This window comes from Gymnogyps californianus, chromosome 8 (genome assembly GCF_018139145.2).
Source record: "Gymnogyps californianus isolate 813 chromosome 8, ASM1813914v2, whole genome shotgun sequence".
Taxonomy (NCBI): domain Eukaryota; kingdom Metazoa; phylum Chordata; class Aves; order Accipitriformes; family Cathartidae; genus Gymnogyps; species Gymnogyps californianus.
Window position 1 is genome coordinate 2,976,525 of NC_059478.1, and position 27,469 is coordinate 3,003,993.

At 39.4% G+C, this 27,469-nt stretch overlaps 1 protein-coding gene across 1 annotated transcript in view; it reads right to left on the reverse strand.

Annotated features, from left to right (window-relative positions):
* HMCN1 (hemicentin 1) overlaps nt 1-27,469 on the reverse strand; it is a 201,240-nt gene that overhangs the window by 65,429 nt on the left and 108,342 nt on the right. Inside the window, 16 exon segments of the mRNA XM_050900953.1 lie at nt 1,600-1,713; nt 5,329-5,496; nt 6,785-7,066; nt 7,817-7,978; nt 9,767-9,889; nt 11,947-12,043; nt 12,355-12,530; nt 16,570-16,693; nt 17,477-17,628; nt 20,102-20,278; nt 22,478-22,579; nt 23,921-24,044; nt 24,835-24,989; nt 25,229-25,398; nt 25,827-25,935; nt 27,012-27,293. Of these exon segments, the coding sequence (XP_050756910.1) occupies nt 1,600-1,713; nt 5,329-5,496; nt 6,785-7,066; nt 7,817-7,978; nt 9,767-9,889; nt 11,947-12,043; nt 12,355-12,530; nt 16,570-16,693; nt 17,477-17,628; nt 20,102-20,278; nt 22,478-22,579; nt 23,921-24,044; nt 24,835-24,989; nt 25,229-25,398; nt 25,827-25,935; nt 27,012-27,293 (2,517 nt within the window).

Consider the following 27,469-nt stretch of genomic DNA (forward strand, 5'->3'; position numbering starts at 1 on the left):
TGAGCCGGTGAATATTCTGTGTCGCTATCAGGCCACATTCCAGTAACTTTCCTCTAGAAAGACAAAGACATTACTGGGAGGAGGGAAGAGAAGACTGAACAATGGAATTTTCCACTTAGCCCACTTGAAATCAGCTCCACTGAGCATTTTTCTTCAAGGCAAACAAAGCCTATGCAATAGAGATTCCCAGAACCCTCAAGAACACCCTGCTACTAAAACCCTCCAAAGAAAACAGTAAAACAATGAATGCTTTTCAGTGTTTATCCATTTCTTCCATTCTACCAGACTTACACTTCCATGAGCTCATCAAATAAACATGAACTGACATGAGTGCGAGTTATCATTACAGGCTGAATATGCATGTCAGCTGAAGGCAAGGGAAGCTGATAGCGCTCAGCACCTTAGAGAAAAGAAACTTACAGGAAAATTATATACAGTAATGCTGTAAGACAACCTGCATCAGGCCTGGTAATTATTGATAAAAATAACAAATAGTTACTAAACCAAAAAGCACTATTTTCTGGGGAAAATACTGGTTTTTTTAAAAAAAGTAATGTGACAAAATTACACATTAATGATTCCAAATAGCCATCTAGAAAGCTTGCTGTACCAGTCCTTGTCTAAATATGTTAGCAGGCTCACCCACTACCACACTTGGTTTATAACCTTTACAATACCAAAGGCTCTACTGACTGAAGGTTTCCACTGGATCAGAGATCTCTATTTTGCAAAACCAATTCCAGCTCCGGTGTTTAATTTCCCTGTCGGTCTTGGCTTTGTCTTCACATCTTTGTTGCAAGAGATTATTACCATCATGCCACTCAGTGATACATATTACACCCAGTGCTGCACAGTAATGCTGGTTTTAATTCATGAGTATTATCATATAGGGTTGCAGCTTTCTGCATTTGAGCATTAGATGCAACAGATTCACATGAATTTCATATGGTTTCCTGGGGCCACAGTTTTCTTTTGACTTAAAGCAGCACAAATTCAGGCTGGTGCCAAAAGAAATAGCACTACTCCCCTGACCACCCACTCTTGTCATCTTCCTTTCACCAATATTGGCATTTATAGGCTGTGTGGTGAACCAGCAGGGAACTGATCTGGCTGAAAACTAACCTGACCAGGAAAACACAAAAACCCCACCTTTCCAGATCACCTATAAACTGATTCACCTTGTTCATCACACCCAAGGGAGAGTGAAGCTATGAGCAACAAGAAACAGAAGAGAGGATGGGAGTCCAGCTGTGGGCATCTCCCGGACTTCTATCTGACTGAAATAACAACCTAACTGAAGCCAGTTACGTCGACATAGCTCCTTTTCAGAAAAGAAACAAACCAACCACAAAACAGAAGTAGCTGCCAGTTATTCCAAATTATGCCTGAAGAATCTCCATTTTAAAAACTAAACAAACAGCAAATTCACATGTAGAAGTAACTTCTCTTTAAAATCTGATTTTCTGACCATGTTATCAAATTCACTTTTTTTTTCCTCTAAGGACATATGTTTTGGCATAATAATTTTTAAAATATCAGCAAAGTATACAGTAAACCCCTTATCTTCTGCTGCTGCAACAAAAATTATCATGTACTTACCTAGAACAGAAAGGTCAAAATCCTTCCTCACCTCTCCTGCAGCATTGCTCACTACACAAGTGTACTGACCTTCATCTGCTACACTCGTGTGTGTCAAACGGAGCGTTCGGCCCCCTGAGGAGAAAGCCAAAAAACGTACAGTCATTACAGTCCTACTCCAACCAACATGCTCCCAAATTGTCTGTGCTAACTCTTAATTTTTTTATGTTCTCGTTAAATTTACAGCTGTAAATTTTTTTAATGTGGTCTATTTTTCAATGTGCTTTGTTTTGTTGAACAAACAGTAAGAGAAAGTGACTGACCTTACTCCTACTCCCATCATTTCTGTATGTCTGCTCAGGCCCTCAGCTCCTCAGTGCTTTTAGATCTGTGCTTAATATTGATCATACCGTTCTTTCTAGTCAGTAACTTCCAAACCACCCTGACATATCCCTTTTTTTTCCTCCAGAAATTACATTTAAGTGAACTTTGAGGCATTCAGATATTTTCTGAGAATTTCTGGAGGAAGTCAGAGACCAACCAGAACAATCACCGAAAACTTCGAGACACGTCTGTAGCCTGCTTCACGCACGTCACTCAAACTACATGCAGGGGTACAGTGTACACGTAATTCATTGATCAGCGCAGACACTTTGGATGTGGCAGGAATACTGTGTTTGCAATAGGCAGGATTTGGGCACATACTGCTACGCAGGAAATTTTGACAGAATATAGTGTCTCAGACAGCAGGATTTTCATTCATATGAGTACTTTGCTATACTGAGAATCTAGATGACTATACAGAAAAATAATAAAGCCTCATCAGAGGGGGGGTACGGACACATAAAAAAAAGTTTATTCTTCTAAACACATATAAACAGTCCTTAAAGGTATTTTCACATGTACAGATAAGGAATAAAATTCCACTCCTCTCTTCTAGCATTTGTATTAATTGTGGCATCAATAATAATAACAGGTGACAACAGTACTGGTTTACATGTAATGTTTTAAAATAACAGATTTCTCTTAACACTATAGCAGAGCAGTTGTCAGAACACATTTGTACAGGTATGCTAGTTTAAAAGGAAGAAGATTTGCAAGTATGTTTGACCAAAGGACCAAGAATATCCACACTTTGCCATAGCAGAATAACTTCTCTTTGCTTCCTTTTTGGCAGAGGAACAGCAAAACAAACATCAGTGAGCATTTAAGTGTGAAAACAAATGCAGTGGCTGTCCTTTAGCTTTTTCCAGTTTCTCATTAGCAGCTCTCACATTAGCAATCATTACCACAGAGTACATCACATCTGAACCGTGCATCTCCTGCCTGCGGATATCCACAGGGTCTCATTATTGGGATATACCCCAGAAATTTATGTTCCTGGTCATGTTCTTTGAAGGAAGAAACTGCTGACCTGGTTAATGGATGTGCCTCTGCCCAAGGAATTCTACCTGCTGGAGGGAGTACTGTGAGACTGAGGAAGGCTCAGTTCTTGCAGCCTCATGTCACCCTGATCCCTCCTCCCATCCACACGCTGAACAAAGCCATGTAAGAAGCAAAATGAAGCAGATATCTGCCTGCAGGAGACTGTAACTTTCTCTGGTATCACATACCATAGCACACGCAGGGCTCCAGTGCTGAGGCAGGATATGATTTTCTACATTTAGCTAAAACTTAATAAAAGCTTTTCTCCTTCCTAAAGCTAGTATGCAGTTTAGTGCATGGTCTGCAAGGAAAGCAGATATGGTATGGTGGAATTTTTTTCTTTTTTTTCTAAAGGATACGTAGGAAGCATCATCAAAAGGAAACATCAGCATAGTATCTGAACTAACAGATTAAAAGTTGCCAGCAGTGCGTCCACACATTTAAATCATCTGCAATGCCAAGTATGTTTTCAATCAACAGAACCAAAATCTTGCTTTGGCAAAGTATTTCACCTCCTAAATTAGTCAAAGAGGGGGATTTTTTTTGTTGTTGTTTTTGTTTTTTTACAGCTGTACAAGCACAAATAAAGTTCCAAATGCCATGTTGGTTACAGTTCACTACCACAACGTGTAGCTCTCTGAAGAAGTGCACAAAAGCACAAAGTTTGCTGGAAAACAAAGCACAGAGTTCTGGCCTGTTTCCCCACTCCCACTGCAGCTAACATTCAGACAATAAACATCTTTTTGTCTCTCACCCTTCCTGACACTGCAATCCGGGTGGTGATACTAGTGTGGGTGTAGAAATCAACACACAGAACACAAACAATCAAGCCCAGAGGACATTATTTTTGTTGATGGCAACTTCGCACAAAAAGAAATGCATACCAACTCAGACAGTCAGATTTATACCGAATAATAATCAGACACCCACTCCTTTTTCCATGTACCATACGTAAAAATGGGAAAGCAGATGACGGGACTACCTGTAATGTTAAAAGCTACACTGATGAAAAAAATCCTGAAAAATTTCAGCTTCAAATCCAGTCTTAGCTGAGCTTCTAAACACCTTCCAGTTTATCTGTCTGATAGTCTACTTGTGTTCATGCTGTAGGATGGCTTGGCTTTGCATGGTGGCTGTCAGAGTACTAGAAACTTCATCAAAACGTATTTTCATGAGATTCCTCGCTATGAGTGGCAAACCCAAGATCAAAGAAACATCTCAGTTGTTGTCTATACATCTTAGTTGTAATCAGATACTTTAATTACTTCTACGCACTCCACAAAGCTGATCCCCAGACACGTGAAGCCAACGCAAAACGTATTGCCTGCTTGGCACGCATTTTCCGTTTGTAATCTCAAGGGCTGCTAACTCCATTTCCTATTGTGAACACAAAGCTTTAACATCACTGCAGCTGCCAGTCACGTATTCTCACTTCCCTACGGTACTGTAGGAAGATGGTTTACAGGATGGTTTACCGAGCCCCTCCTATTTCGGACACCTCTGTCAATTACTACTGTCATAAAAAGGCATCTGAACTGGTTCTTTGTAGGTTATTCCAGCTTGAAAATTGAGATCCCTGACAAATTGGATCTGTTTGTTCGCTTGCCTATCATAAGTTTCTCCAGATCCCTCGGACTAGTCTTCTCGCTAATGCAGCGTTCCGTGCTGTCTTTGACTGATCACCGAATTCCAGCTTTTATTAGACGACATTCTGCAGATCAGATTCAGTTCGCTCCAAGGCCAGGAAGTATTTACATGCATTAATTTCTGAGGCTCATGAACAGGTTTCCCTTTGTTTTTATATACAAACCCACAAAAATGAAAGATGTGTTTTCTTTATTGTCATTTGCATTCATTCTCTCAAAGATTTTTCCTCTTTAAAAGGTAAAAAAACTGCGAAGAGGAAGAGGCAGAGAAAACTAATCAAATGAGAGAGCTAATGCAGTATACGTATTGGCACCAACAAAGCAAGATGTTACCATCTGACATATTTCTGGAAAGAAGCACTGGACTAACATACACTAACAGCCAGAATTATGGCTTATTCCATGCCACAGACCAAACAGTTACCACGCCTTTGGCCCATACACATAAAGTTTGGTAACAACTTTAAAAGTTTACGTTAGCTATTCACCAGGCACTCCAGCCAGTCTGACCCCATTTACTGAAAAGCTTGGCATTGAATAACAGTTTCTCTTCTCTCCTTGTCTTTACAGATTATTAAACCAAACCTTCTTTCAGGTGAAATACCTGCACTGTAGATGCAGAGAGCCCTTCACCCCCTTCCCTTTTTTTTTTTTTTTTTAATAACTACAGCTTTTGTACCTGAGAGGATTCGCACCGAGTTGTTCAAAGTGAGAGGCCATCCGTTCTTGAGCCATGTTATTGATGGCAAGGGAATTCCTGAAGCTTCACAAACCAGAGAGATGGGATTCTTCTCCACAATACTGATGTTTTCAGGCATCTGCAGGTAACTGGCAATACTTGGGGGAACTACAGAAAAGAGTAAAGAAAAGCCATACTTCAGAACAAATAAAAATTAATTTTGCTCTCAAAACATTCTGTCATCCAAATAATAGTTCACTGAAGCTAAGATAAGCTTGGCAAGCGAAGAGCTACAGAACTGAGACATTTAATACTATATATTAATGACAATTTCTTACTGCGTAACAGCATGGAAATATTAAAATTAAATTCTATCAGTTCTATTACCTTTATTTTATGGCTTAAGATCCGTAGCAAATAACAGTTTATAGGCGTTCTGTCCATTCTACGCAAATTATAATTTCCAGTATCTAATGAAACACTAGGGAAAATTCTAACACTGACAGAATTACATGCTTTTTCTAACGGAAAGAACAGCCCCCTATTAAAATAACTACCACAAATTTAATTTTAGCTTTTCTTTGCTAGGAATATTTCCACTTTGGAAGCAGTTCTGCAGTTCTACAGTTCATACTTTAGAACATAAAGCCTGGGGTCAAGAATTGACCAACATCCTCCAGCACTCTGAGTAGCCTGAGGAGGTTTGAAGTTTCTCTTTACTACCCAGAAGTTTGATAATACAGTACAGCAAATATTCCAAATAAAAACATAAAACTGGTAAATAATTTTGGCCTCCCGTTTCCAATAATGAGAATTCCTGTGTTTATTTTCACAGGAAAACATGAATATTCAGTGTTTGATGAAGCATAAAAAGTCATATGCAAAAGCATTACAGTGGCTGTAAGATAATGTGATGTTCTGATCAATGCCATCAAGTCAAATTATGGAGAAGAGTTATAGTTGGAGGTACCATCTTTAAAATCTTCCGATTGTACAAAATGAGAGAACCTGATAATGACATACCTGAGATGCTGGCTGTCCTCAGGTAACAGTCCTCTGGTAGTGGCGACTAGCAGGGTGTTCTTGGTTAAACCTTGATTTCTATCTCCCACAATAGAATATTTCCCACCATGACACTCACCCCAATATCGTATAAAATTATACCGTATCTTGGTTTTCTCCTCTCGGGAGATGGAGCAACTGGGGATGGATTGGTATTAACAGGGACAGGGGTAAGATCTTAAAATATTCAGGAGTTATAAAATTGGATTTGGATTTTCGTAACACTGCAACTGAAACCGCACCACTGATCTGCAATTGAAACTGCATCATGTGTAAAGCCTGCAATAGATATAGGTGGTGCATTTGGCTACACAACTATTTCTTAGATGTCCTTGGGTGAATTTAAAGGTCTAATTTGTTTCTGTTTTGCCTGCCCCGTTCTGCACATACTCACCATGAACATTTAAATCGTATTTTCTGTCAGACAGCCCTGCCACATTGGCAGCAACACAGACGTAGCGGCCAGTGTCTGACACCTGAGCATTTTTCAGTTGAAGAAAGCGACCATCATGAAGTATCGCTATGTCCCTTCCACTGGCCAGCGGACGGCCATCCTTCATCCATGTTATTGCTGGTTCTGGAATGCCCTCTACCTTGCACTCCAAGGAGATTTCATTTCCTTGGGTGATGACAACTTCTGATGGGTGGCTACCACTATTTAATATAGTTGGTCGAACTATTAAGAAAAAGAAACACAGTATAGAAGTCAACTGGAAGCTACATTTCAGGATCTTCACCTGTTTCTGAACAGAACAATCAAGTTTGCCAGATCAGCATTTTAATAAAGACCAGTTATTGCAGGTTACTGCTGGCAAATCAGTTAGGGGCACTCTGCAATTCATAGCATTTTCCACAGGACCAAGAAAAGACGAATAACCTCCTCTCCCCCCGCTCCACCCCATAAAGTAAAAAGGTTTTTTAAAATGTAACTTCAGGCAATTTTAAAAATGCAAACAGGAGAAAAAATTAAATTAAAAAAGACTGCCCCAAATGCTGTCAATCTCTATAGACTTTTGAAGATTTTCTCTTTCATGGGATTGTTTAAAAATACCTCCTTTTAATCCTGACTGAAACACAGAAGTAGCAGTAGAATCTAAGGGAAATCTAAGTTCAATTAGTTGTCGTCACTACTACGGTTTAGTGACAGGAAACATTACACTACCTAAAGGGGTTACATCTCTGTAATCATCTGTGGTCAAATGCACTTTCAACAGGTATATGCAATGTCTTGGTCAAGCTCCGAGTCCAAATTGCCAAAATTTTAATTACTTAACATTCTCCTCGGAGTACCCTTAAATTGTCCTATAGCTAGACATTACTCTCTGAAAATCTTGCAGCTTAACATCGCTGTACTGATAACACTTTCATAACGTAACTCTATTGCAGAACTTGTAAACTACGAACAGAATTTTTCATGGTAACTTACTGTATACTTGCAAACTGTATTCTTTCTTTGCACTTCCAGCTACATTTGAAGCAATACAAGTGTAAGACGCAGCATCAGACTTTTCAGCAATTGAAATCTGTAGTTGTCTGCCTCCAGATAATATCCGCACCCTTCCCGAAAGGTCAGCCACCAGTGGAGAGCCTGCAAGAGAAATTCTTTCAGATAAAAACACAGAAAATGGTAATGAGCTTGCTCACATGGTGTAAAGTCCACTGGCTCATTTAAAAATTACTGAGCTGCACAATTGTCCATTTTAGAACTGCTCTATCGGAGTTTTCCCAGACATCAGAAACTTCACGCAAGCAGATTCTGAGGACCTCCCATATTAATTGCTGACTTCACGACATATAGCAACCTGAGCTAAAGCACAATAACTCTCACCACACTCACATCCATCTAGAAAGTTTTGGACACTTCCACTGAACAGCAAACTCAACACTTTCAGTAAAATCTGACTCATTGTCCAGTATATAATCATCTCACCCAGCACAGCCAGTGCTTAGAAACATATAATTTAGTTTTCGCAGCCGGACCATCTGTGTATTTTGTGTCACACAGCACATGTGCACAGAATTCTGCCCAGGAAATCCTCAGCAGAAACGTGACAGCAAAATAATATTGCATTCTCCGAGCAGAATTTTCAATCTTGGAGACCTCAGATCTTCATCTTTACAAACCGCAGGGAGACTTCGTGACAGAACGAATACACCTGCCACTGATAATTCTTACAAGCTGAATCTTCATTTCCCACTTGTACATTTAAGATTGTCTCTATGAGCAAGTGCACCAAATGTCAAACGTGATGAAAAATCTGGCTCTCAAGTAACATTCAAAACTGTACTACTTTCTAACTGCCTTTCTAGACTTTCCAACAGGTTTAAGCTTCCTTTCTGCCATTTAAGTGTATACACTTCAGCCTTGCAGTACATTATTAGAACATGTCATAAAATGCCTTTTTGGCTTCCAAGAGACAAGGTTTAAAAAGAACTTCATAAACTTCATTTTCTCTGAAAATTTTATGCATTAGAAAAAGTGTTTTGTAATTAAAATCTGCTCTTTCCACAAGCCAAAATTAATTAAGGTAGGTACATACCACACTGAATTGTGCTGTCTAGAAAAACACAAATGAATAGGTAAGAATGATTAATAACACAAGAATTACCACACTGGAAGAGTTCAACATCTTATTTTGTCTAATATTCTGTCTCCAACAGTATCCATGCTTAAAAGAAGGTGCTAAAAATACCTGCTTTTGTCTATTGATTCATAAGAAGGTGTTTGTCAATGTTACTTTAACCCCTAAAGCAAAAAGGGTGTACAGACTACTCTTAAATATTAAGATGGGATGAGAGAAAGGTTCAGTAAATCCCAAAAGCAATTACTACAACTAGATGCATTTTCATCACTTGGCAGTATGCCATGGCTGCAAATTTAAAAATAATTCAGAGAATACGTCTATGTTATGCAGCGGATCACAGGGCAGAGACCCTCGACTCAACACCACAGGACTTCACAGCGACTCACAGCCCTGCCAGCTGGGATCCACAGAAGTCTTGGTGCTGCCTTGCTGCACCATGGTAAAGAAGCATATTGAGAGGGGTTAAGTGCTTCACAGCCCATTTTTAAGTCGGCTCAGGAATCTCTGCACTGTGCTTCTCTTGCACACCTTTAGGAATAATGACACCTAATCCAAGCAGAGGTGAGTTAGAGAGAAGGGAATAATCTACTACTGTAGTTCCTTTTACTCAGTATCAGGACTGTTGATATAGATATACATACAGATAGATATATATACAGAAATATACAGATATCTGCGTGCTTGAACTCCTCAGAACACACCATCTAAAAATGTTCACAGGAAAAAAGAAGAACTGGCAGGTCAGAATTATCACATTCGCTTCATAAAATGGACAATGGACAGTTACCCACCATTCTTTTTCCAGGTAAGACTGGGTGGTGGGATGCCACTAGACTCACAGATCAGGCTTATCAAGCTCCCTTCAGTTACTGTCACTTGAGAGGTGTCATCTGAGCCATAAATACTTGGTGACACTGAAAAGAAATGCCAAAAAATTGCAGCATTTGAAACAAAACATTATCAGCCAACAGTAAGACCCAAATGATCCTCATACAAATTTGTCCCGTTATGCTCTGAAGCAATTACGAGGATTGTATTCTCTTGCTGACAATGCAAGCCAGACACTGGGTAGGGAATAATATATTTGCGAATGACTGCAGCTGTCTTTCCAGCCTCTGAGGTCTGGTGCATGCATAGGCTCTATTTCTGACTGACTTTTGAATGGACTTCACCAGACAAAGCGGTTTCTGTGAATTATGTAAACTGACTTCAACTCTAAGAGCCTACCTCATTCATGGCCTTAGCTAATAAACCTACAGATATCATCATTAGGTGGAAAGTGACTTAAAATTCAGGCTAAGTTTCTCCTTTGAATTTTTTCTGCATCAACACACTGGCTACCGCATCCAACGCTAAGGACCCCATTGCTTCAATTGCCCTACAGAGTGCCAGCTTTGCTCTACAGCTCTGTGACTGTAAACCAGTTGCAGACAAAAGGGACCACTGTTTTCACTCTGATTCTCAAAGCCTTAAAGAACTTTGGTTCAATCACTAGGGAAGGGATAACTGCCTTCTTGAAATGGGGGAACCATTTTCTTCTCATGAAAATAGTGCAGGTAACACTGGAAAAGAGATCAAAAAAAGCAGAGGAGAACGTAGGCTGAAATGCGCAAATAAAATCTCACTAGTGAATAACTTATCCAGCACATTTTTTATGCACATGACAGTAGACAGCTTCTCCTTGTGACACTTCAAACTCTTTATTTAGCAGCAAACAGATGTATGGGTTTCAGAACAACTGACTGCAAAGGGCTTTATTGTACTGTACTGGCTTCAACCTTTTATTTGTCCTGCTTCTAGTCAAAAAGTTTGTGCCATTCTCTAAGGAGGTACATCTTACATTTAACACATGGGCTGGTTCCTGGAACCAGAGTTAGCTCTCAGGATCTCACCAATCGTCAGATTTTAAATCCGCTTCCTAGATTTAAAACTTCAAAATATGGCAAGCAGGACTTCTGGTCCTTGGGTGTAAACAAAGACTATAATTCTAAACAGTTATCCACAGATGACTTTCACAGGCAACCTTTGGTTTCTATTACGCTTATTCCATCAAAGCTGTTAACTAGCAAAGAATTATCCCTCCTCTCAAAACCCTACTGAAATGGTCTCACTGCACAAAAGAACAAATCCATATCCCTCCAGCAGCAAAGGTCCTCTGCAACACTGCAGATCTTACAAATCTGGGGAGGGAGAGATGAGAGCTGAAGATGACATGCACAGTAAATGGGTAGATGGGAAAATTGCATGGTCTTGCATGGTACTACAATATCCACCTCTAATTTAAACATCAGGAATGTTTCTTTTTAATGAATAATGACAGAATTCTGTACTAAAAAATGTATTTTTATCATTACAAACCCTGTTAAATAATTCTACTCTTGTGATTTCAAAGCAAGAAATTAATTTGTAATAGCAAAAGCACATTTCAATTTGCATATGGGGAGAAAATGATGGTGCAGAAAAACCACTCAAAATCAAATATTAAAATAAATGTCCTAAGCCACACTCACCATCTAGCCATAGAAAAATTCTACTAAAGCTATGATTCAGCACCGATAACTTTGCAGAGCAAATAAAGCTAGGTACACCAGCTTTTATTATCTGAATTTCCACGCTTCAGCATTTTAAAAAGTGGAAAGTTGGTAGGTTACTTTAAATGGCATTAGAGTGCACAAATAGGAGCTATGGATACAAAACCAGTTAGTTATAGCTCTAAACTACTACCAGGCATGCAAACCCAGCCTGACAAAGGCCTACGAAGTAGCTGGTATTAATTTAGAACCAAACCAAAGCAATTTGAAAAATGTGTGCACTTTCTTGGGACTGTTAAACTACAACAAATATAATAACATCTCCCTGCATGAATCTCAGCAATTAAGTGTTTATGAACTACAGAGGATTTTAGTGTCTCACATCATAATTTCACTCTGAGCTCCGTTCCCATTCCTGGAATAAGCTTAATAAATCTTACCCCAAATATTGACATTATAGTTCTTTTCAGTTTTCCCAGCAACATTTGTCGCTTCACAAGTGTAACGGCCAGTGTCCTGCACTTGAGCTCCTTCAATCTAGGAAGAAAATGAAAACCTGGATTTCTTCTTCTTACATTGTTATACATGAAACTTGCAGGGAGAGGTTGCTCAGGTTTCAATTTTTATTTTTACATCTGTCTCCCTAAATATTAATAATACAGTATTACTCCTGCAAAATCTGTACACAAACATCCAGGTGTCTATGACCTCCCTCACTCCTCACCCACTACTCTCTATTGCACCAGAGGGCCTAATGCTATCCAATCTCTAATGGGTATCTAGTGTCTTCGTGGCGGGTATAACTCCCCAGAAAGCACTCACCACCGGAGCACGACTGCCCAGTTTACCTTTAGTACACTTCCGTCTTCAGAAATGCTAAGACCTGGCTTCTTCAGCAAGGGTCGTCCATCTTTGAGCCACGTCAGCACGGGCAGGGGAATAGCATTGCTCTGGCAGAGCAGCTCCACTGCTTGACCGATGAGCACTGAGACGTTTTGTTCCTCTCCCATGATGTTTGGTGGAACTACAGCAATAAATCAAAACAAAGGACTTTTCGGCATTGCAGACTTCCCAGAGTAAACATACTGTGGAGTTAACAGTCTTCATTTAACAAAAATAAAATGACAGTTACTACCTGACACACAACTTAAGTCTCCTTTATATCACAAAAACACTGGAATAATTTTTGTTACTTACAGAATAACCTCTACACAAGATATATGCTAGTGAGATATCAGCTACAGAGATACCATGTGGATAAGCCAAGACTAGCAAAAAAATACTTGAAATATAGCTAGAAAGGAAAGCCACCAGTATATAAAGAATGGGGAAGTACATTCCTGCTAGAAAGAAAAAGAGCTGATGAGTGAAAAGGCTCACAAGATAATAATCAGACCCAGAAGCTGAAAATGTCTTCAACTGTTCCAGACAGTGCCAAGATGGATCCCTGGCTTTAAGGACAACTCTGACTTTAAGAATTTTGTCCAGAGATGGCCAAATACAGAAGACAGAATGAGAACTTACATGGTTGCAGCCAAGTGAACGGGTTAATGACTTAATCATCAAGTCATAATCTACAATTACTTTATTGTCTCTTTTGTGTGGTATCTCCTGGCTAATTATTGCAATTGTTGGCACTGAGCATTATATTTAGACTTGTACTACAGTTTCAGTGATAACCTCATTGTTACACTATTATTTCCAAATTACAGGGTAGAAAAATCAGCTTTTGGAATGAAAGTTTTCTGTGTAGAAGAAAAAAAAAATGCTTCTAGACATTTAAATTGAAGCCCATTAGCTGTTCTTAAACAGTGTCAAGATTTAAGAAAGCGCATTTTTTTCCCCCCGTTTTTAAAATTGTTTGTGTTTCCACAGTCAGAAAAACAAAGCAACTGAGAAGGCAGCTGAGAACTAAACCTTGGAACATTGGAACACAGCAACTCAGCAGTTTTCCATGGGGAAAGTGTTCATGGCTGGAGTCGAAAAGAACACGGAGGAAATATTAGACTGACAAGATGAGCTTAAACGAAAAGCTTAAAGACTGAAAACTGTTTGCCATCTATGGCTTTGTATCAGTATTCATGGCTGAACTGAATGTTCTTTGGTAACGGCACGCTGTACCATCGGTCAGAGGAAATTTTCTGAGACTCCTCAGGCAGCTTTGAGCTGTTGACAGAACATTGCCACATTAAGAGTTTTAAAGTATTTCAGTGGCAGACACACGCTGACTTGGAAAATAACAAGAGTGGTGGAGGCTATCATGCCCTGCACTGCTGCTGCTTGCCACCAGCTCTCTACCAGAGGTTCCCTCTCCCAGATCAGAGCCAGTGGGACAGAACTTGGAAGCACTCGTCATGCACACCACAGCAAGTCAGGTCCCTTCGTTTGCATCATTAACATAGGTGACTACAGCTAACTGCAGAGAGCAGAAGTGCTTTTACTGGGCTGCTCAAGCACGATCCAGAAGAGAATTCCTGTTCATGCTCTTAAAGGCATATATGTTCTTAAATCCTTAAAACAACCCATAGGGATTCCCTTTCCTTTCTTGTCATATAAAAACATAAAGCATGTTCATTGCAAACTCTTGACATTAATGCAACATAGATCTGCAACTAAAATATTTACAAAATCAAAACACTCCTAGCAAGAATTACTTTGGTTACACGTATCCAGTGGGATTTTTATGCTTGTTGTGTACTAAGACTGTTCAGTTTGCCCAAAAAAAGTTGACCAGGCCAAATATAAGAACCTTTATTGTCACATTTCCTTCGCTTTTTAGTTTTGCAATCCATTACTCCAGAAATTGCATGTCTGATTGCACAAAATATTGGAGTAAGAAGGGAAGAAGTGGGACTGTCTGTGAGAAATACTCTGGGCTTTACTCTGAACAAAAAATACTGAATTAATTAGCATACGTGAGATTATAAAATGTCCCAAAGTGGTACTCAGTAAACAAGCAATACAATTCTCAAGATGTCCTGAAAAATAACATTAACAATAAAGCTTTGTTTTTCTTGCACAGGAAGTACTAAGCAGAGCAGCTGATTTCACAGTTTGGAAATAATTTAGGGAAAAGTCTGGTCTCTGTGGATAAGAAACATAGTAACTGAAAAAAAATCTGTTTATCTTACTTTCTTTGTAGAATTCACAAAGGCCCAGATTCTTTACAAGTGTTGTGGAACTGAAAATTGGAAGCTGATCCATTACTGCAGAAGGCAAATTTATTTCCAAATACTTTTCCACCAATTACTTTTCCTCTCAGCTAAATGAACTGAAATGTGTTCAAAAGGAAACTGAGTTTATGAAACAGAGACACAGACACTAAAGCATTTGTTTCTGAAGGAACAGGGTTTAAAATTAATCTAATTATGCTCATGGTAACTATATGTTACCCAGATTGTTCCAACTCCTAGACTGACTCAGCGCACCGCACATTTCTAACCATCTCAGCTCCAACTGCACTCCAAATTATTTTCCTCCTGTGACTTCTTAATTAGATTACCCATATGAGGCAAGTCTTAAGAGTAATATTACTTTTTGGTGACAGCCTCACTCAAGACAGCCCTGCAGCTGAGCTCAACCCTGGCCAGCTTCTAATACAATAGTAGTTTTAAACATACACAACTTCTAACTAACTCTTTTAATTTCATCTAGCTAAAATGGACAGAGGTTCCACAAAATAAAAGAGGAACAATAAATACATCCATGCCACTCTTGTGCTTACGTGTGGTTACGTACACACCTGTCCTCAAACTCCAAAAGGGACGTTGATATTCCCCACTCTAGACATAAAACGTTCCAGTCTATGTTAACCTTGAGCTTGCTTGCCATGCCAGAGTCCTGACTTTCTGAACTGCCCCTTGCAGATGCAAACGTAGCCATGACTCAAGTCACGAGTATCCTAACCACAGCGCATTTACAGGGAAGTCAATTCTGAAAGCCAAACTCAAAAACAAATAACCTGGCCAGCTGCCCCTATTCACCTTAGAAAACATCCAAACTTATAACTTCTCTTGCAAGATTTTCCAGAGTTCTGCTTAGGATTGCCATAAAGCCAGACATTGGCAGAGACAAAACAGTTCTCTCTCCACTGACCTACGGAAAGCAGAAGCAAAACCACAAAGGTTCTTCAATTCCAAAACCCTCTCTCCACATCTGGTACCATAAGATTTCTAAAACAAATGGCAGATCATTGTTCATCCTCATTTCACTGGTGTGCAAAACCACTGAGCTGTCCAAGGAAACTTAAAACTTTGCTACAGTCAAACTCCCTAGCATTCCTCCTGGCAGTATGTCATGCTCTTTGGTATCTGCACATCACCAATGATCTCCAAGAACACAATATGAAAAGGCATCTTATACAAGTTAAAAAAATAGGGATAAAGCTCATACAAGTTACAAGAAATCAGAAGGAAGGATGAATTTACATGAGTTCAGTCAAAAAGATTTCAGAATAAACTTACTGACATAATTTGGAAAACTGACAAAGTACCAAAGAGATATACTTCCTGCTTCTTGAAAGAGACAAAGTTGACTGGTTGGGCTCAATACAGCTCAATACAGTGTCACTATTAGCACTAAAAAAGTCACCACCATTTAGGCAGGCATAGCAAGGCTTGAAAATGGAATGGAAACTGGAGAGGCCTATGGCAAACTCACATTGACTCATTCTGGTTCAATAAAGACAACTGAGCTCCGGCCCCAATAACATCTTTTGCCTGTGGGATCTACATGTTTTTTTACACAAACACATATTTTCTCCTATCATTTATAAATTAAATACATTATTATGTATTAAACTTGTAAATTCACTGTTGCAGCTACATTTCTTCAAGGACACACAGAAGAACATACTTACATAATTTAATACATGTGTAAGTACATGCATATATATTTTTACTTACTTACACATGCACACACCTCCTCATCACTTTGCCTTCCGTTATGGGTTAGAACCATTTTTATTCAATGTTGCTAAAGGTCTGGGCCACAGTGTGTTTAATTAAAGCTCCATGAACAGTTCTCATGACCAAAAAACCCAGAGATTTGTCAGAAAATCTCACCATAAACTCTGAGATCAATATCTCTCTGGCTCTCGCCCGCAGCATTGACTGCAACACAAGTGTATTTTCCTGTGTCACTGATCTGAGCGCTAGTCAATGCCAAGACTCGGCCCCCAGACAGAACCTGTAATACAAGCACAACACATTCAGAATACACGTCTCAATGTAAAACACAAGCAGAGAGAACTATTAGGTTTCATTTCAAAATGTAATACTTGTTTTGCCACTGCTTCCCACCACCTCTCCGTTCCCTACACTCTTCGCTGCACTCTGTTGTTCTCTTTTGATTGAGACTTGTCAAAGCAGAGGTCTAACTTCATGCAAATCCATAAGGAACTCCTGGTATTCACAAGTCTTTGCAGGATCTGGACATTCCTCCCTCCTACCAGTTTCAAATATTCTGTCACACCTTTTGTCTTGTGCCCCGAGCTGTCCCCATAGTACACAAATTTCCCCTCTTTCCTTTCAGATCATAAAATTAGCTTTCAAAAAGCAACCATGCCCTCTCCTTTTAACTCGGAAATATCTCCTTACATCAGTGGTCGGCCTCTTTTTCTGAATTACTATTTTATGTAATGAGATATTACATGATCTTGAGCTCTATGGATCTCTTCAGCATAGGAATATGGTCCAATTTCCTCTTCTTGTCAGTAAGTGAAAAAATTGTTGATGCAAACTCTTACTCAGTACGAAATCAGTTGAAAGGACCACCTTATTGCAATATATCTATATCTTCCACTTCACACAGTAATTCCTGGAGCTAAACTCCCACCAATAACCTAGAGCAAAAGGCTGTACACTTTCATTCCAAATCCTCTAACTTATTCTGCTCCATTAAACTGCAGTGGCTTAAAAGTCTCCTAGCACAACAGGAAACAGCACAGATAGCAGGACTTGAACCCGGCACCTGGAGTCCGTCGCTAAAGCTGGAAACAGGGCTACCGTCTTTTAGCCATGTTAGAATAGGCGCAGGGATGCCCCTTGCTTCGCACTCCAGTCGCACTAGATTATTAACCACCACTGTCACCATGTCACTGCTGCCAGAGATTGATGGTGGGACTGGAAAAAAAAAGAAAACAAAGCTGAAACAGCTACATAAGAGTATTAATCATGATGAAATTAAATGGGCTGCTTACTTTTGGACATTATTTCTCTTTCTGCAAGGCACTACATTGTTGGAAAGATTTCTCATGTTACTCCTACTGAACTCTTGTAATTTGTTTGCTCTGTGCCAAATCCCGCTCTTTCCTTGCATAAGCAGTCAGACAACTTCAATGAAACTACTGTGAGCAAGGTAAGCAGGACTGGGCCCACAGCCCAGAGGACAGCTGCGAAACCCAGGAACCATAATATAAAACCAGAAAATATTCCCTCAAACTTTTATAATACTCCATTTAGATCTTGTGAAAGGCATTGAGAGTGGTGGGGATTAACGAAAGAAGTTTATCATACAAACTGCATAAAGCAAATACGTATACAGAGTAATAAATTGGCCTTGCAGAGCATATGTGAATATTTACCAGATTAGACTGGATAACATCTCCCTGTCTGATGATAAAAAACATCTTAATGGAACATCTCAAAACACTTACTATAGGTATACAGTCTAGCAAATTCTGTAGAGCTATGTTAAAAAGGGAGATAAGAAGTGTTAAAAAGAGGGAGATGTTTCATTTATCAGGAGAATCAAAAAAAACTTTATTTGCTCCTACCACTAACAGTAATAAAGCTTTACAGTCAGTATCAGTACAAAACTTAACACTTGAAGTCACTCCTAGAAAGAGATGAGAATGGAGTGATCTACTCATACATATCCTAAGTGAGGAAAAAAATGCATAAAATTCTGTACTGAAAGTAAGATTCATTAATAAATTCAGCAACCTCTAAGAGTCTGTAACTCAGGCTACCTACTCTTAGATAAATTCCAGTAATAGCAGAAATGGCAGAAAAAAAGCAAGGGTGATTTTATAATCATTTTTTCCCCCACACACATGCACACAGTTCCCCTATTTCACTACAATAGCATCCATTGTTCTCAAATGCCTGAAAAAGTTATAGTGGTGAGAAAGAAGCGGAAAAATCTTAATACAATGAAATCATATGAATATACTAACCTGGAATTCAACCTGCTTCCGTCAGTAGGCCTGCCTAATTTCATTTAATGTCAAGCCTGCAGTATCAGGCATTGTTTTTAATGCAAAAATGATCTGATAATTTCTACCACAGCTACTGCATCCACAACACTATTAACAACAGAAGTTGTTGAACATGACCAGTAATCGACCAACATAGGTGCTCATTCACAATGCCAACTGCCATACAGAAGTCTAGAGCAGGCTTTCGGTAAATGCAGTGCAACGTTCTGTACTGGACACTTCAGAGTCTGTTCTCCATTAAGTACACATTCTTGCTTCCACCATTAAAGAGGGAAAAAAACTCAAGTTTTCTCTTCTCAAACTCATAAACTCTAAGTAAACTGGATGATAAACTCGTTCATGGTAAATTCAAAAAGCACTCCGTTGTAAGCCTGGCACGACACAAACTGAATTAAGCAGGTTCATGGATAGGTGTTTCAGCTTCATTTGATGCAATTAGTTCTGGCTGCAACTGCATATATTATGTTCTGGAAGGCGAAACAATTTTATGTGTCTAAATCAGAAAGTATTAGTTCCCTAGCAAAACTCCAGACATATCCACTGAAATTCTGCCACCCATAAAGAGACACGCATATACTTAGGATTTATTTTTCATTTTTCGGTTTAACCAGAATAATGACCTTGGCTCTAAATGCTTCCTGGGAATTAATCACTGGGTGGGGTTAATTGCCTTTGACCATGTCTTGAGCCATCAGTTTTTCCCATGATGGTCATTAATTCCATGGAAATGTACTGCCCATCTCATTATTTGTTAATTAACATTAATAGAAACTACATACTCTGCGTGCATCTCAGCTGGGGACACTGTGCCAATTTGGGCCACAGTTTTGCATGGAAGACTCCCACAGAAAACCAGCTACATGCATATGCATGTATCAAAGATAAGAATTTGGATTACGGCCCTATCCCAAAGCCACTGAAATCAGTGGAAAAGCTCCAGTTTGGCTTTTGATCAGGTGTCTCATGTCTGCAAACACCCACACTTCCACTTCATCTTATTAGACACAGTACATTTTTCTTTAAAACTCGGATTATGAAAGAGCATTTGATCTATGTCCTTTCTTTATCTACTGTGAGCTTTAAAGTCATCTACAGCAAAACCAAGCAATTGCAAGGCCTTCCAAATTGCTGAAGTGATAACATAAATACCTCTTCTACAAATCTGGTGTCTCTGCTCATTCTTCCTAGAATTGACTTCCCTTACCACATTTTCCTAATTCAAAACATGTATTCTAATGTCACTGAAAAACAGAAGAGTGAATTTTCCTCCCTCTGACCCTTGCCGTATCTCTTCCAGTATGATGGTGAGTCTGCTAAGCAGACTTGAAACTTGAAAAGTGCATGTACGTGGTTTTCATAAGTTTTATAAAACTTACCATGAACCTGAAGACTGTAAAACAACTCAGCTGTGCCCGCTGCGTTGACAGCCACACACTTGTAAATGCCAGCGTCAGAGATCTGAGCACCCTCAATCTGCAGAACCTGCCCTCTGTTCAGAAAAGTGGCGCTTGCAGCACCGGTAAGTGGACGATTGTCTTTGTACCACGTGATAGCTGCATAATGAAAGGAAAGATGGAAAAGTTGCCCAAAATACCCTCATTACAAACAATGGGACCAAATAGTCTTCAGACTTTCCATCTAAGTTTTCAGATACATAACATCAACACTTACAAACCAGTATCAATATTAATCATTATTAATAACAGTAAAAAGTAACTAGAAAATGAGGAAACCAGTAACATTTGTGCAAAATACTGACTATGCCTACAGAATTCAACAGCAAACCTGACACTATCATCCATGTGCACCATGTATTTATGAAAAAATGTTCTGAGGTTAAAAAATTATAACACAAAGCGTACTTATAGGGGATTTACTCATCTCATACCAAGGTCAACAGCAGGTGTTTAAAAATATGCAATAATATGATATATATATATATATATATGATATACTGAACCACCTGAGAAAGCTTACAGAATCAAAATGCAAGCAATCAAATCAAAGTTCAACTGGCAGACTGAAAAACTGAAAAGAAAGCCCAGAAAACTGCTATTACTCCAAAAGGAAATTGTTGATCAACAAAATCTGAGGACTTTTTTGCTTCTCAGCCAAAAGATGGCACCCTCCATCAGCAGAATGTGTAACGAATGCGCTACTGGCATCACTTCACTATTCAGTTAGATGAAACCGCTACTTACTGAATCATTTGCCGTAGCACACAAGTTTTCTGTGAAAGACACACATTCAAGTAGTAATCTGGCCTGACTGATGAGCAAGACTGCATGCAAACTTCTTTCTTTTTCAGTGTGATGAAAAAGTTGCGCTATCACTTCTTTTAGTTAATGTCATATCTTGACATTAGTATGTAGCATCACATCATACATAGAAGAGGTGACCAAACTGGTTTTATTGTGTATATTATATGAACTCCATCATTTCAATTGTTTGTTCTAAAATAACTGATAATTTGATGAGAAAAAAAGAGTGCAAAATGGATATAAAATCCTTACGTTTTCATAAAATTTTACATATACCCCAATAATTTCAAATTTTGTTTTATACAGGTATAAATGATTCTAGAAAATAATACTTTGCTGAGAATTAATTCTTAAACAGGTAGAGAAGGTGAAGCTGGATGCTCATCTGAAATTTAGCAACACCTTTCTTCTGCAAATGGGACTATCATTAGCACAAGAATAAATTGCTATACTAGATATAAGATATTAGTTATATACTATTCCCCAAGTTTTGCTGTACAATAATTAATACAGAAAATTATTCTCTTATTAACACCTTATTTTTATATCCATCAGAAGAAGGGATAAAAGAAAAAAAGAGGGAAATCAATTTTTATCTGCACATCTCAACAACAAACAAAAAAAGATTAACTGTAAAAAAAACCGTAACTAATCCAAAAATCCTAGCACTGACAGAATCCCAGCAATGAAGTAACTAAAATCCAGATTGCTTTAGATTTTTTTTCAGTTCAGAAATAATTCAAAAGATCCATCAGTCTAAACAGGAGCCAAACTCCTTCAGCTCTCGCTTGGGTAAATGTCTATGTTTTGTATGGGGAAAATTGCCTTAAAAAAAAATTATAATTCCACAAAATGTGAGGAAAATAAAACACAAACAGATATACACAGCCTAGTTTTCAAAGCTTAGAATATAAGGAGAACCCATAAATTCATTAGTATAATTTATCATCGGGGCAAGCCACAGAAAGCACTGTACACACACAGAAAATCTACTCATTTTCACAGGCAAAGGGCCCAGACCAAACAAAGAGCCTCCTATTAATTTCAACAGAGTTTAGATAAGGTCCTAGACACGGCCACATTTGACAGGCACACTCAATATGCAATGTATTGTTTTAAGTCTGCCCTACACTATAAAACATTGACCTGACAGGGGAAAAGAGTGGATCTGTTTAAAGCTGATAGAGCAGAAGTCTAACGGCATTCTTGTCTATGGACAGGGCATCGCTGTACGCGCAAGGGAGCAGATTATCCTTCTGTTTTCATTCATTTAATTAAAAACGGTGGGGATTACCAAATTCCCCAATACTTACTCCACGTCAGTTGATATATTGACATTTCCCATTATACATAGCGTTTAATAGTTTATAGCTAATTTAAAAACCACAGAATTAACTTCACATTCAGAATATCCATTATTTTCAAGAGCCAGGTAAAAGTGAAAACCTTTTATCAGATCTGCTTTATGTTCTCAAAGGTGCATGTGCATACCTGGCAGAGGGTTCCCAGATGCTCTGCATTCAAGATGGATTGGATTATTCACCACCACTGTTTCATTTAACATTTTCCCTGCATCTTCCAGACTGGGTGGTTCTGGGAAAAGACAAAGGCATCAGGTTTTCATTAATTCAGCCACCCAGCTAGCAGAATATCCAATCGCAAAGTAATCTGCCCTCCGAGAAACTTTGGGCAATGAATTGCACAAGCTTCAACTAACTGCTGGATGACTGAGGAATTTCTCAAGAAAGTTCGTCTTTGAAACGGGAATACGGTCTAATTATATAACCTCATTAGTGTTAGGAGGAATAAAACATTATTTTTATTACTTTTTATTTTTTTCAGGAAAAATGGCACTTAAAATGGACTTGCAAGAAATGGGTGCACAACACAGAACAGTAATTCTTCTACCATGGCAAGCTCATCTCACTTCAACTGGTAATATTAAACTGAATGGTGTACACGGCTTTAACAAAGCAAGACTCTCCACCTTACTAAAGTTTATAAATTTGCAACGTGACAGAAACACCAGATAATGACACTTTGAACATGAAGACTGAGAGCAAAAGAGGTATTTATGAGCATGGGACTGACACTAAAATTAACTATGATGCAATTATCACAGTATAAGATGAGTGTGGTTTCTCTTTCTAAGTCTCATCCATGGAGATACTGCAATCTCTCTTCATTTCAGTTTAACATTTTCCCATTACTGACTTGGTTTGACAATAAAAGTCAACATAATCATACTCATCATGAGCATTTTGCCAGAGTCCATTCCCGCATCTCCTGTACCCTTTGAGGACTGGGTCACATCAAGAATGGACAATACCTTGTGACCACTTCTGAGGCAAATATACGTAAATCATGGTGAGAGCATTTATTAAATTCACATGCAAACAACAGCTTCTCAGGTTTCCCTGATTCCTTTTATAGTGTTTTTTAGCTGCAAAATAAAATTCCTTTTAAACAGTCTGAAAAAACCCCTTGTAAGAGAATGTTTCTTTCTCAGAAAAGTCATTCCTGTAAAATTTCCCCATTGCAAGGTCACGGGGAATACCGTTATCCCCAGAAGACTTGCATCAAATTAATAATGCCAACAGTGGTATATCATATCATGATTCAGAAACACAGAGTTCCCTTCTGAGCGGTGGGTTAGTGGCAATGTGTTTGGCTTCTTGGGATACCTCTGAACAGAAGAGTTAACTGGAAAGGCATTCATTTGTGTGGCCCTCGGTACCACCCGAGAAAGGCTAAATCCCAAGAAAGACAGCTTTTGCCCTGACTTCTTACTAATGGACAGAGAAAGAAAACTGAAAGATGGATGTGCAGAGACAACAAAAATGCCAGAGAGCTTAAAAGAGAAAGGAATACAGATGTAAAAAAGCTGCCTTAAAACAGCCATGTTTAGCTTCTAACTAGAGGCAGAAACATTACCATGCACATGAAGCCGAACGTGCTGTTGGGCTTCTCCTGCAGCATTTGTTGCCACACAAGTGTATCGGCCAGCATCTTCCAGCAGGGCCTTGACAACTTGCAGAATACGGCCTGAAGACTCCAGCTGTACCAAAACAGAGAGCAGGGAACCACTTTACACAACAATCCCAGGCAGAGCCGCTAAGCGTAATGGCAAAGCAGACGTTTACGCTGAATACAGCCAGTTTCATCTTTCTTCTAACCTGGGGCTAATATTCATGCAAGAGGTGTCTTGGTAGTTCAGAGACTTCAGCGTTCCTGGGACATCAGGATTATTAGCTGTACAGCTGTAAGGAGACCTAGATGGCAGAGGGGTAGGCAAGCAAAGTGAAGAGGAGGCTGCAGGCAGAGAGAGTTGCCGCTGGCAAGATGTCAAAGACTGCTCCAGCCTGAAGTAAATCAAAGCCATTACAAGCGCTCAACCCCCTGGAGCATGCAAGCACTGGGAAGAACTGTTCATTGAAAGTCAGAATCTTACAGCGAGAAGGGAACGTATAGGCAGGTGCTGCAATGGCGGTGCTTATAGAAAAACTCATCTAATCCCACCTCACAGTGACAAGTGGGTAGAGCCACCTCGTAACTGGCAGACAACCATACCTTGAAGGTTAAGGTACAACTGAAAGGAGCTGGACGCTGAATTTACAGTCATGGACTCTTCTGATATGGATGTGTCTAATAGGATTCAGTCTACTAAACACTGCTATTCAATCTGAGATACCGTCTTACTCAGGTAAAAAGCCCATCGCTCTCCCAGATGGATCTTTAGCATCTTTATATCACACCACGAGGGAAGCAAAAGGAAAAGAAGCACTAACATGTATTATTTATTGTAACTATCTTTCATGGTTTGGATCCCATAAAAGAGTAGTGCTTACTCTTATGTTTCCTCTGGCTGTGTTTACTGGTTGACCATCTTTTAACCAAGTTATGGAAGGGCTGGGAATGCCATTGGCTATGCACTGCAGCGTCACAGGCTTGTATATCACAACAGCTCTCTCAGAAGTCCCAGCTGATTTGATGGTTGGAGGAACTGGAAGAAGCACCAGAAGCAAAAATGAAGTATCATTTGAACATATACATTTAAATATATACAAGCAATATCCCACAGTTAAGAGCAGCTCTACTTCTATTTCATTTACTCTCATCTCCAATTTTTCAATGGACTAATGTAAATAAACATTTGCAGAAAATTTGAGCACCTTCTTGCCAGCAATTTAAAATAAAGGCAGTCTGCTGCTTCCCCCCACACACACACCTTGAGTAACCTACCATGCACAATAACATCAAATTCCCTTTCATGTTCTCCTGCCTTATTTGCAGCCACACATTTATACCGGCCAGTGTCTGACACTTGAGCTCGAGAGATGAGAAGTTTTTGTCCACTGAGTAAGATCTTACGTCCAGCTCCCTCTTCAACTGGTTGGCCGTCTTTCAACCACCTACCAAAAAGAAAGTACAATCTCAGATCTCTATGAAAGTAAGACCAACAACACTCCTGGGAAACAGTAGTGAAAGCAGATGCCACCAAGAGGCAGACAGAAATCTCCAAAGCAAAAGCAATCACTGGTGGCAGATGAAAAGTGCACGGTTGCATTAGCAAGGGAGGGAGAGTTTTGTCAGTTCTTGTTATCTATCCTCATTTCCAGGACATGCATATTGGCACAACATACCAAACTACTTTAAAATAAAATCCTGATCCTGCCATGTGTGTGCCTGACGCTGTCTTCAGTGGAGCCAGGATTTTGTCCTCCACACATTAACCATCACTAAATAACACGGGCAGTTCATAAAGACTACCTCCACGCTCACCTAACCAACCAGCGGATTTTTATTTTTTTTTTTTCTACTGTCATACCAATCCCCTTACGTGATAGTTGGTGAGGGTGTCCCTGTTGCTGAACAATCCAACTCCAAAGGGCTATGGAGAATCACAATGCAGTCCAAGAGCTCATCCCCACCCTCCACAAATGGCGGGACTGTAAGAAAGAAAAATCCATCAACAGAAACATTTAAGCATCAGAAATATCCTAAAAGTCTATCTCAAGTAGTAATGTTAAAAACAAAATAATCTTGACATCTGTCTCATTTTGGGACACACACTGATTTGTAGTTCATTATGAACCACTGTTCCTCTTTGAATGGAAACATCTACCCGATAATATTTCTGGCTTCAAATCACTCTTCTCACTCTTTTTTATTGTTTCTTGTTTGTTTGTTTTTTCCAGATTCCGTCAAAACAACCCTGTGAATGGGCGGGGACGACTTTTAGCACCCTCTGTCAGCAGAAGGAGAACACAAAAGTGCAGAGGACCCTCTTCCAGGTCCTCTTCACCCTGTCTCATTCTCTCGCAGGAGTGGGTGGGCTGGGGAGGAAGCACTGCCATACAGCTCTTCCCAGCTCCTTCACTGACTAGCAAGACCAGTGAGATATACCTGGAGCGGCAGAATGGATGCTCTACACCTGCATGCAATAGTATGCAACGTTCTTCAAGAGAGCAGTTCAAAGCCTAAAAATCAAGCCTTTGAAGTTCTTAAATAAACCCTTCCATGTCAGGAGAATGTGATTAACATTTGTGCAATTCATTTACCTAGAGACATTCAGAAGGGACTGCTGAGATGCAGGTCATGGTAAAGGATTCAATGGAAAAAGAAGAAAAAAATCTTTTGAAGAAAAGGTTCAAAATTTGCACAATATAAATCAAATTCAGAGAAAGATGTTCTCTCCCCAGAGGCAAGTACTCAGTGATATTTTTAACGGATACCTTTCATATCTGTGATTTTCTTCTATGAATGCAAGTTAGAAGAATTTTAAAGGTTACTGAGAATAATATTTACCTACCACGTGCACAAAAACTCCTCAAGAACTAACCTGAAAGTAAGAGTCTTCAAACCATCCTGTAACCCTGGACAGAAAAAGTGTGCAGTGCCCAGGTTTAACTAGATACGTAGCATGACTAACTGATCTTTCATATAACGATACCAACAAAAATAAAAACATACTTTATTAGGTTTATGGAAATCTGATAAATCAGTAGTTCTGTTGCTCACACACCTAAGATTTCAACTTCATATTTGATTTCTTGTTCTCCAGCTATGCTTGTGGCCACACACAAATACTGGCCCCGGTCAGCCTCAACGGCGTTCAGAATCTCCAGCTTCTTCCCACCAGATACAACGCGGAGGTTGTCGCTTGCTTTCACAGGCACACCATCTTTTAACCAGGTAAGGAGAGGCGGAGGGTTGCCAGCAGCTTTACACTCCAATGTCAGTGAATTGCCAGCAACCACTTGCCTGTTCTTGGCTGTGTCAGCATCACCCTCAATTACTGGAGGAACTGTAGAAAGGAAAAAATATATTGCAAGTGATTAATTCTGTAGCCAGAAAATGTATTAAGAGCAAATGGGTTAGTTCCTCCCCACCCACTTTGGCTCTATATGCCATTATGTCACGCACAATTTCATGTGAGAATTTGCTGCCGGGGCAAGCCAAGACAAAGGGGAAACAGAGAAG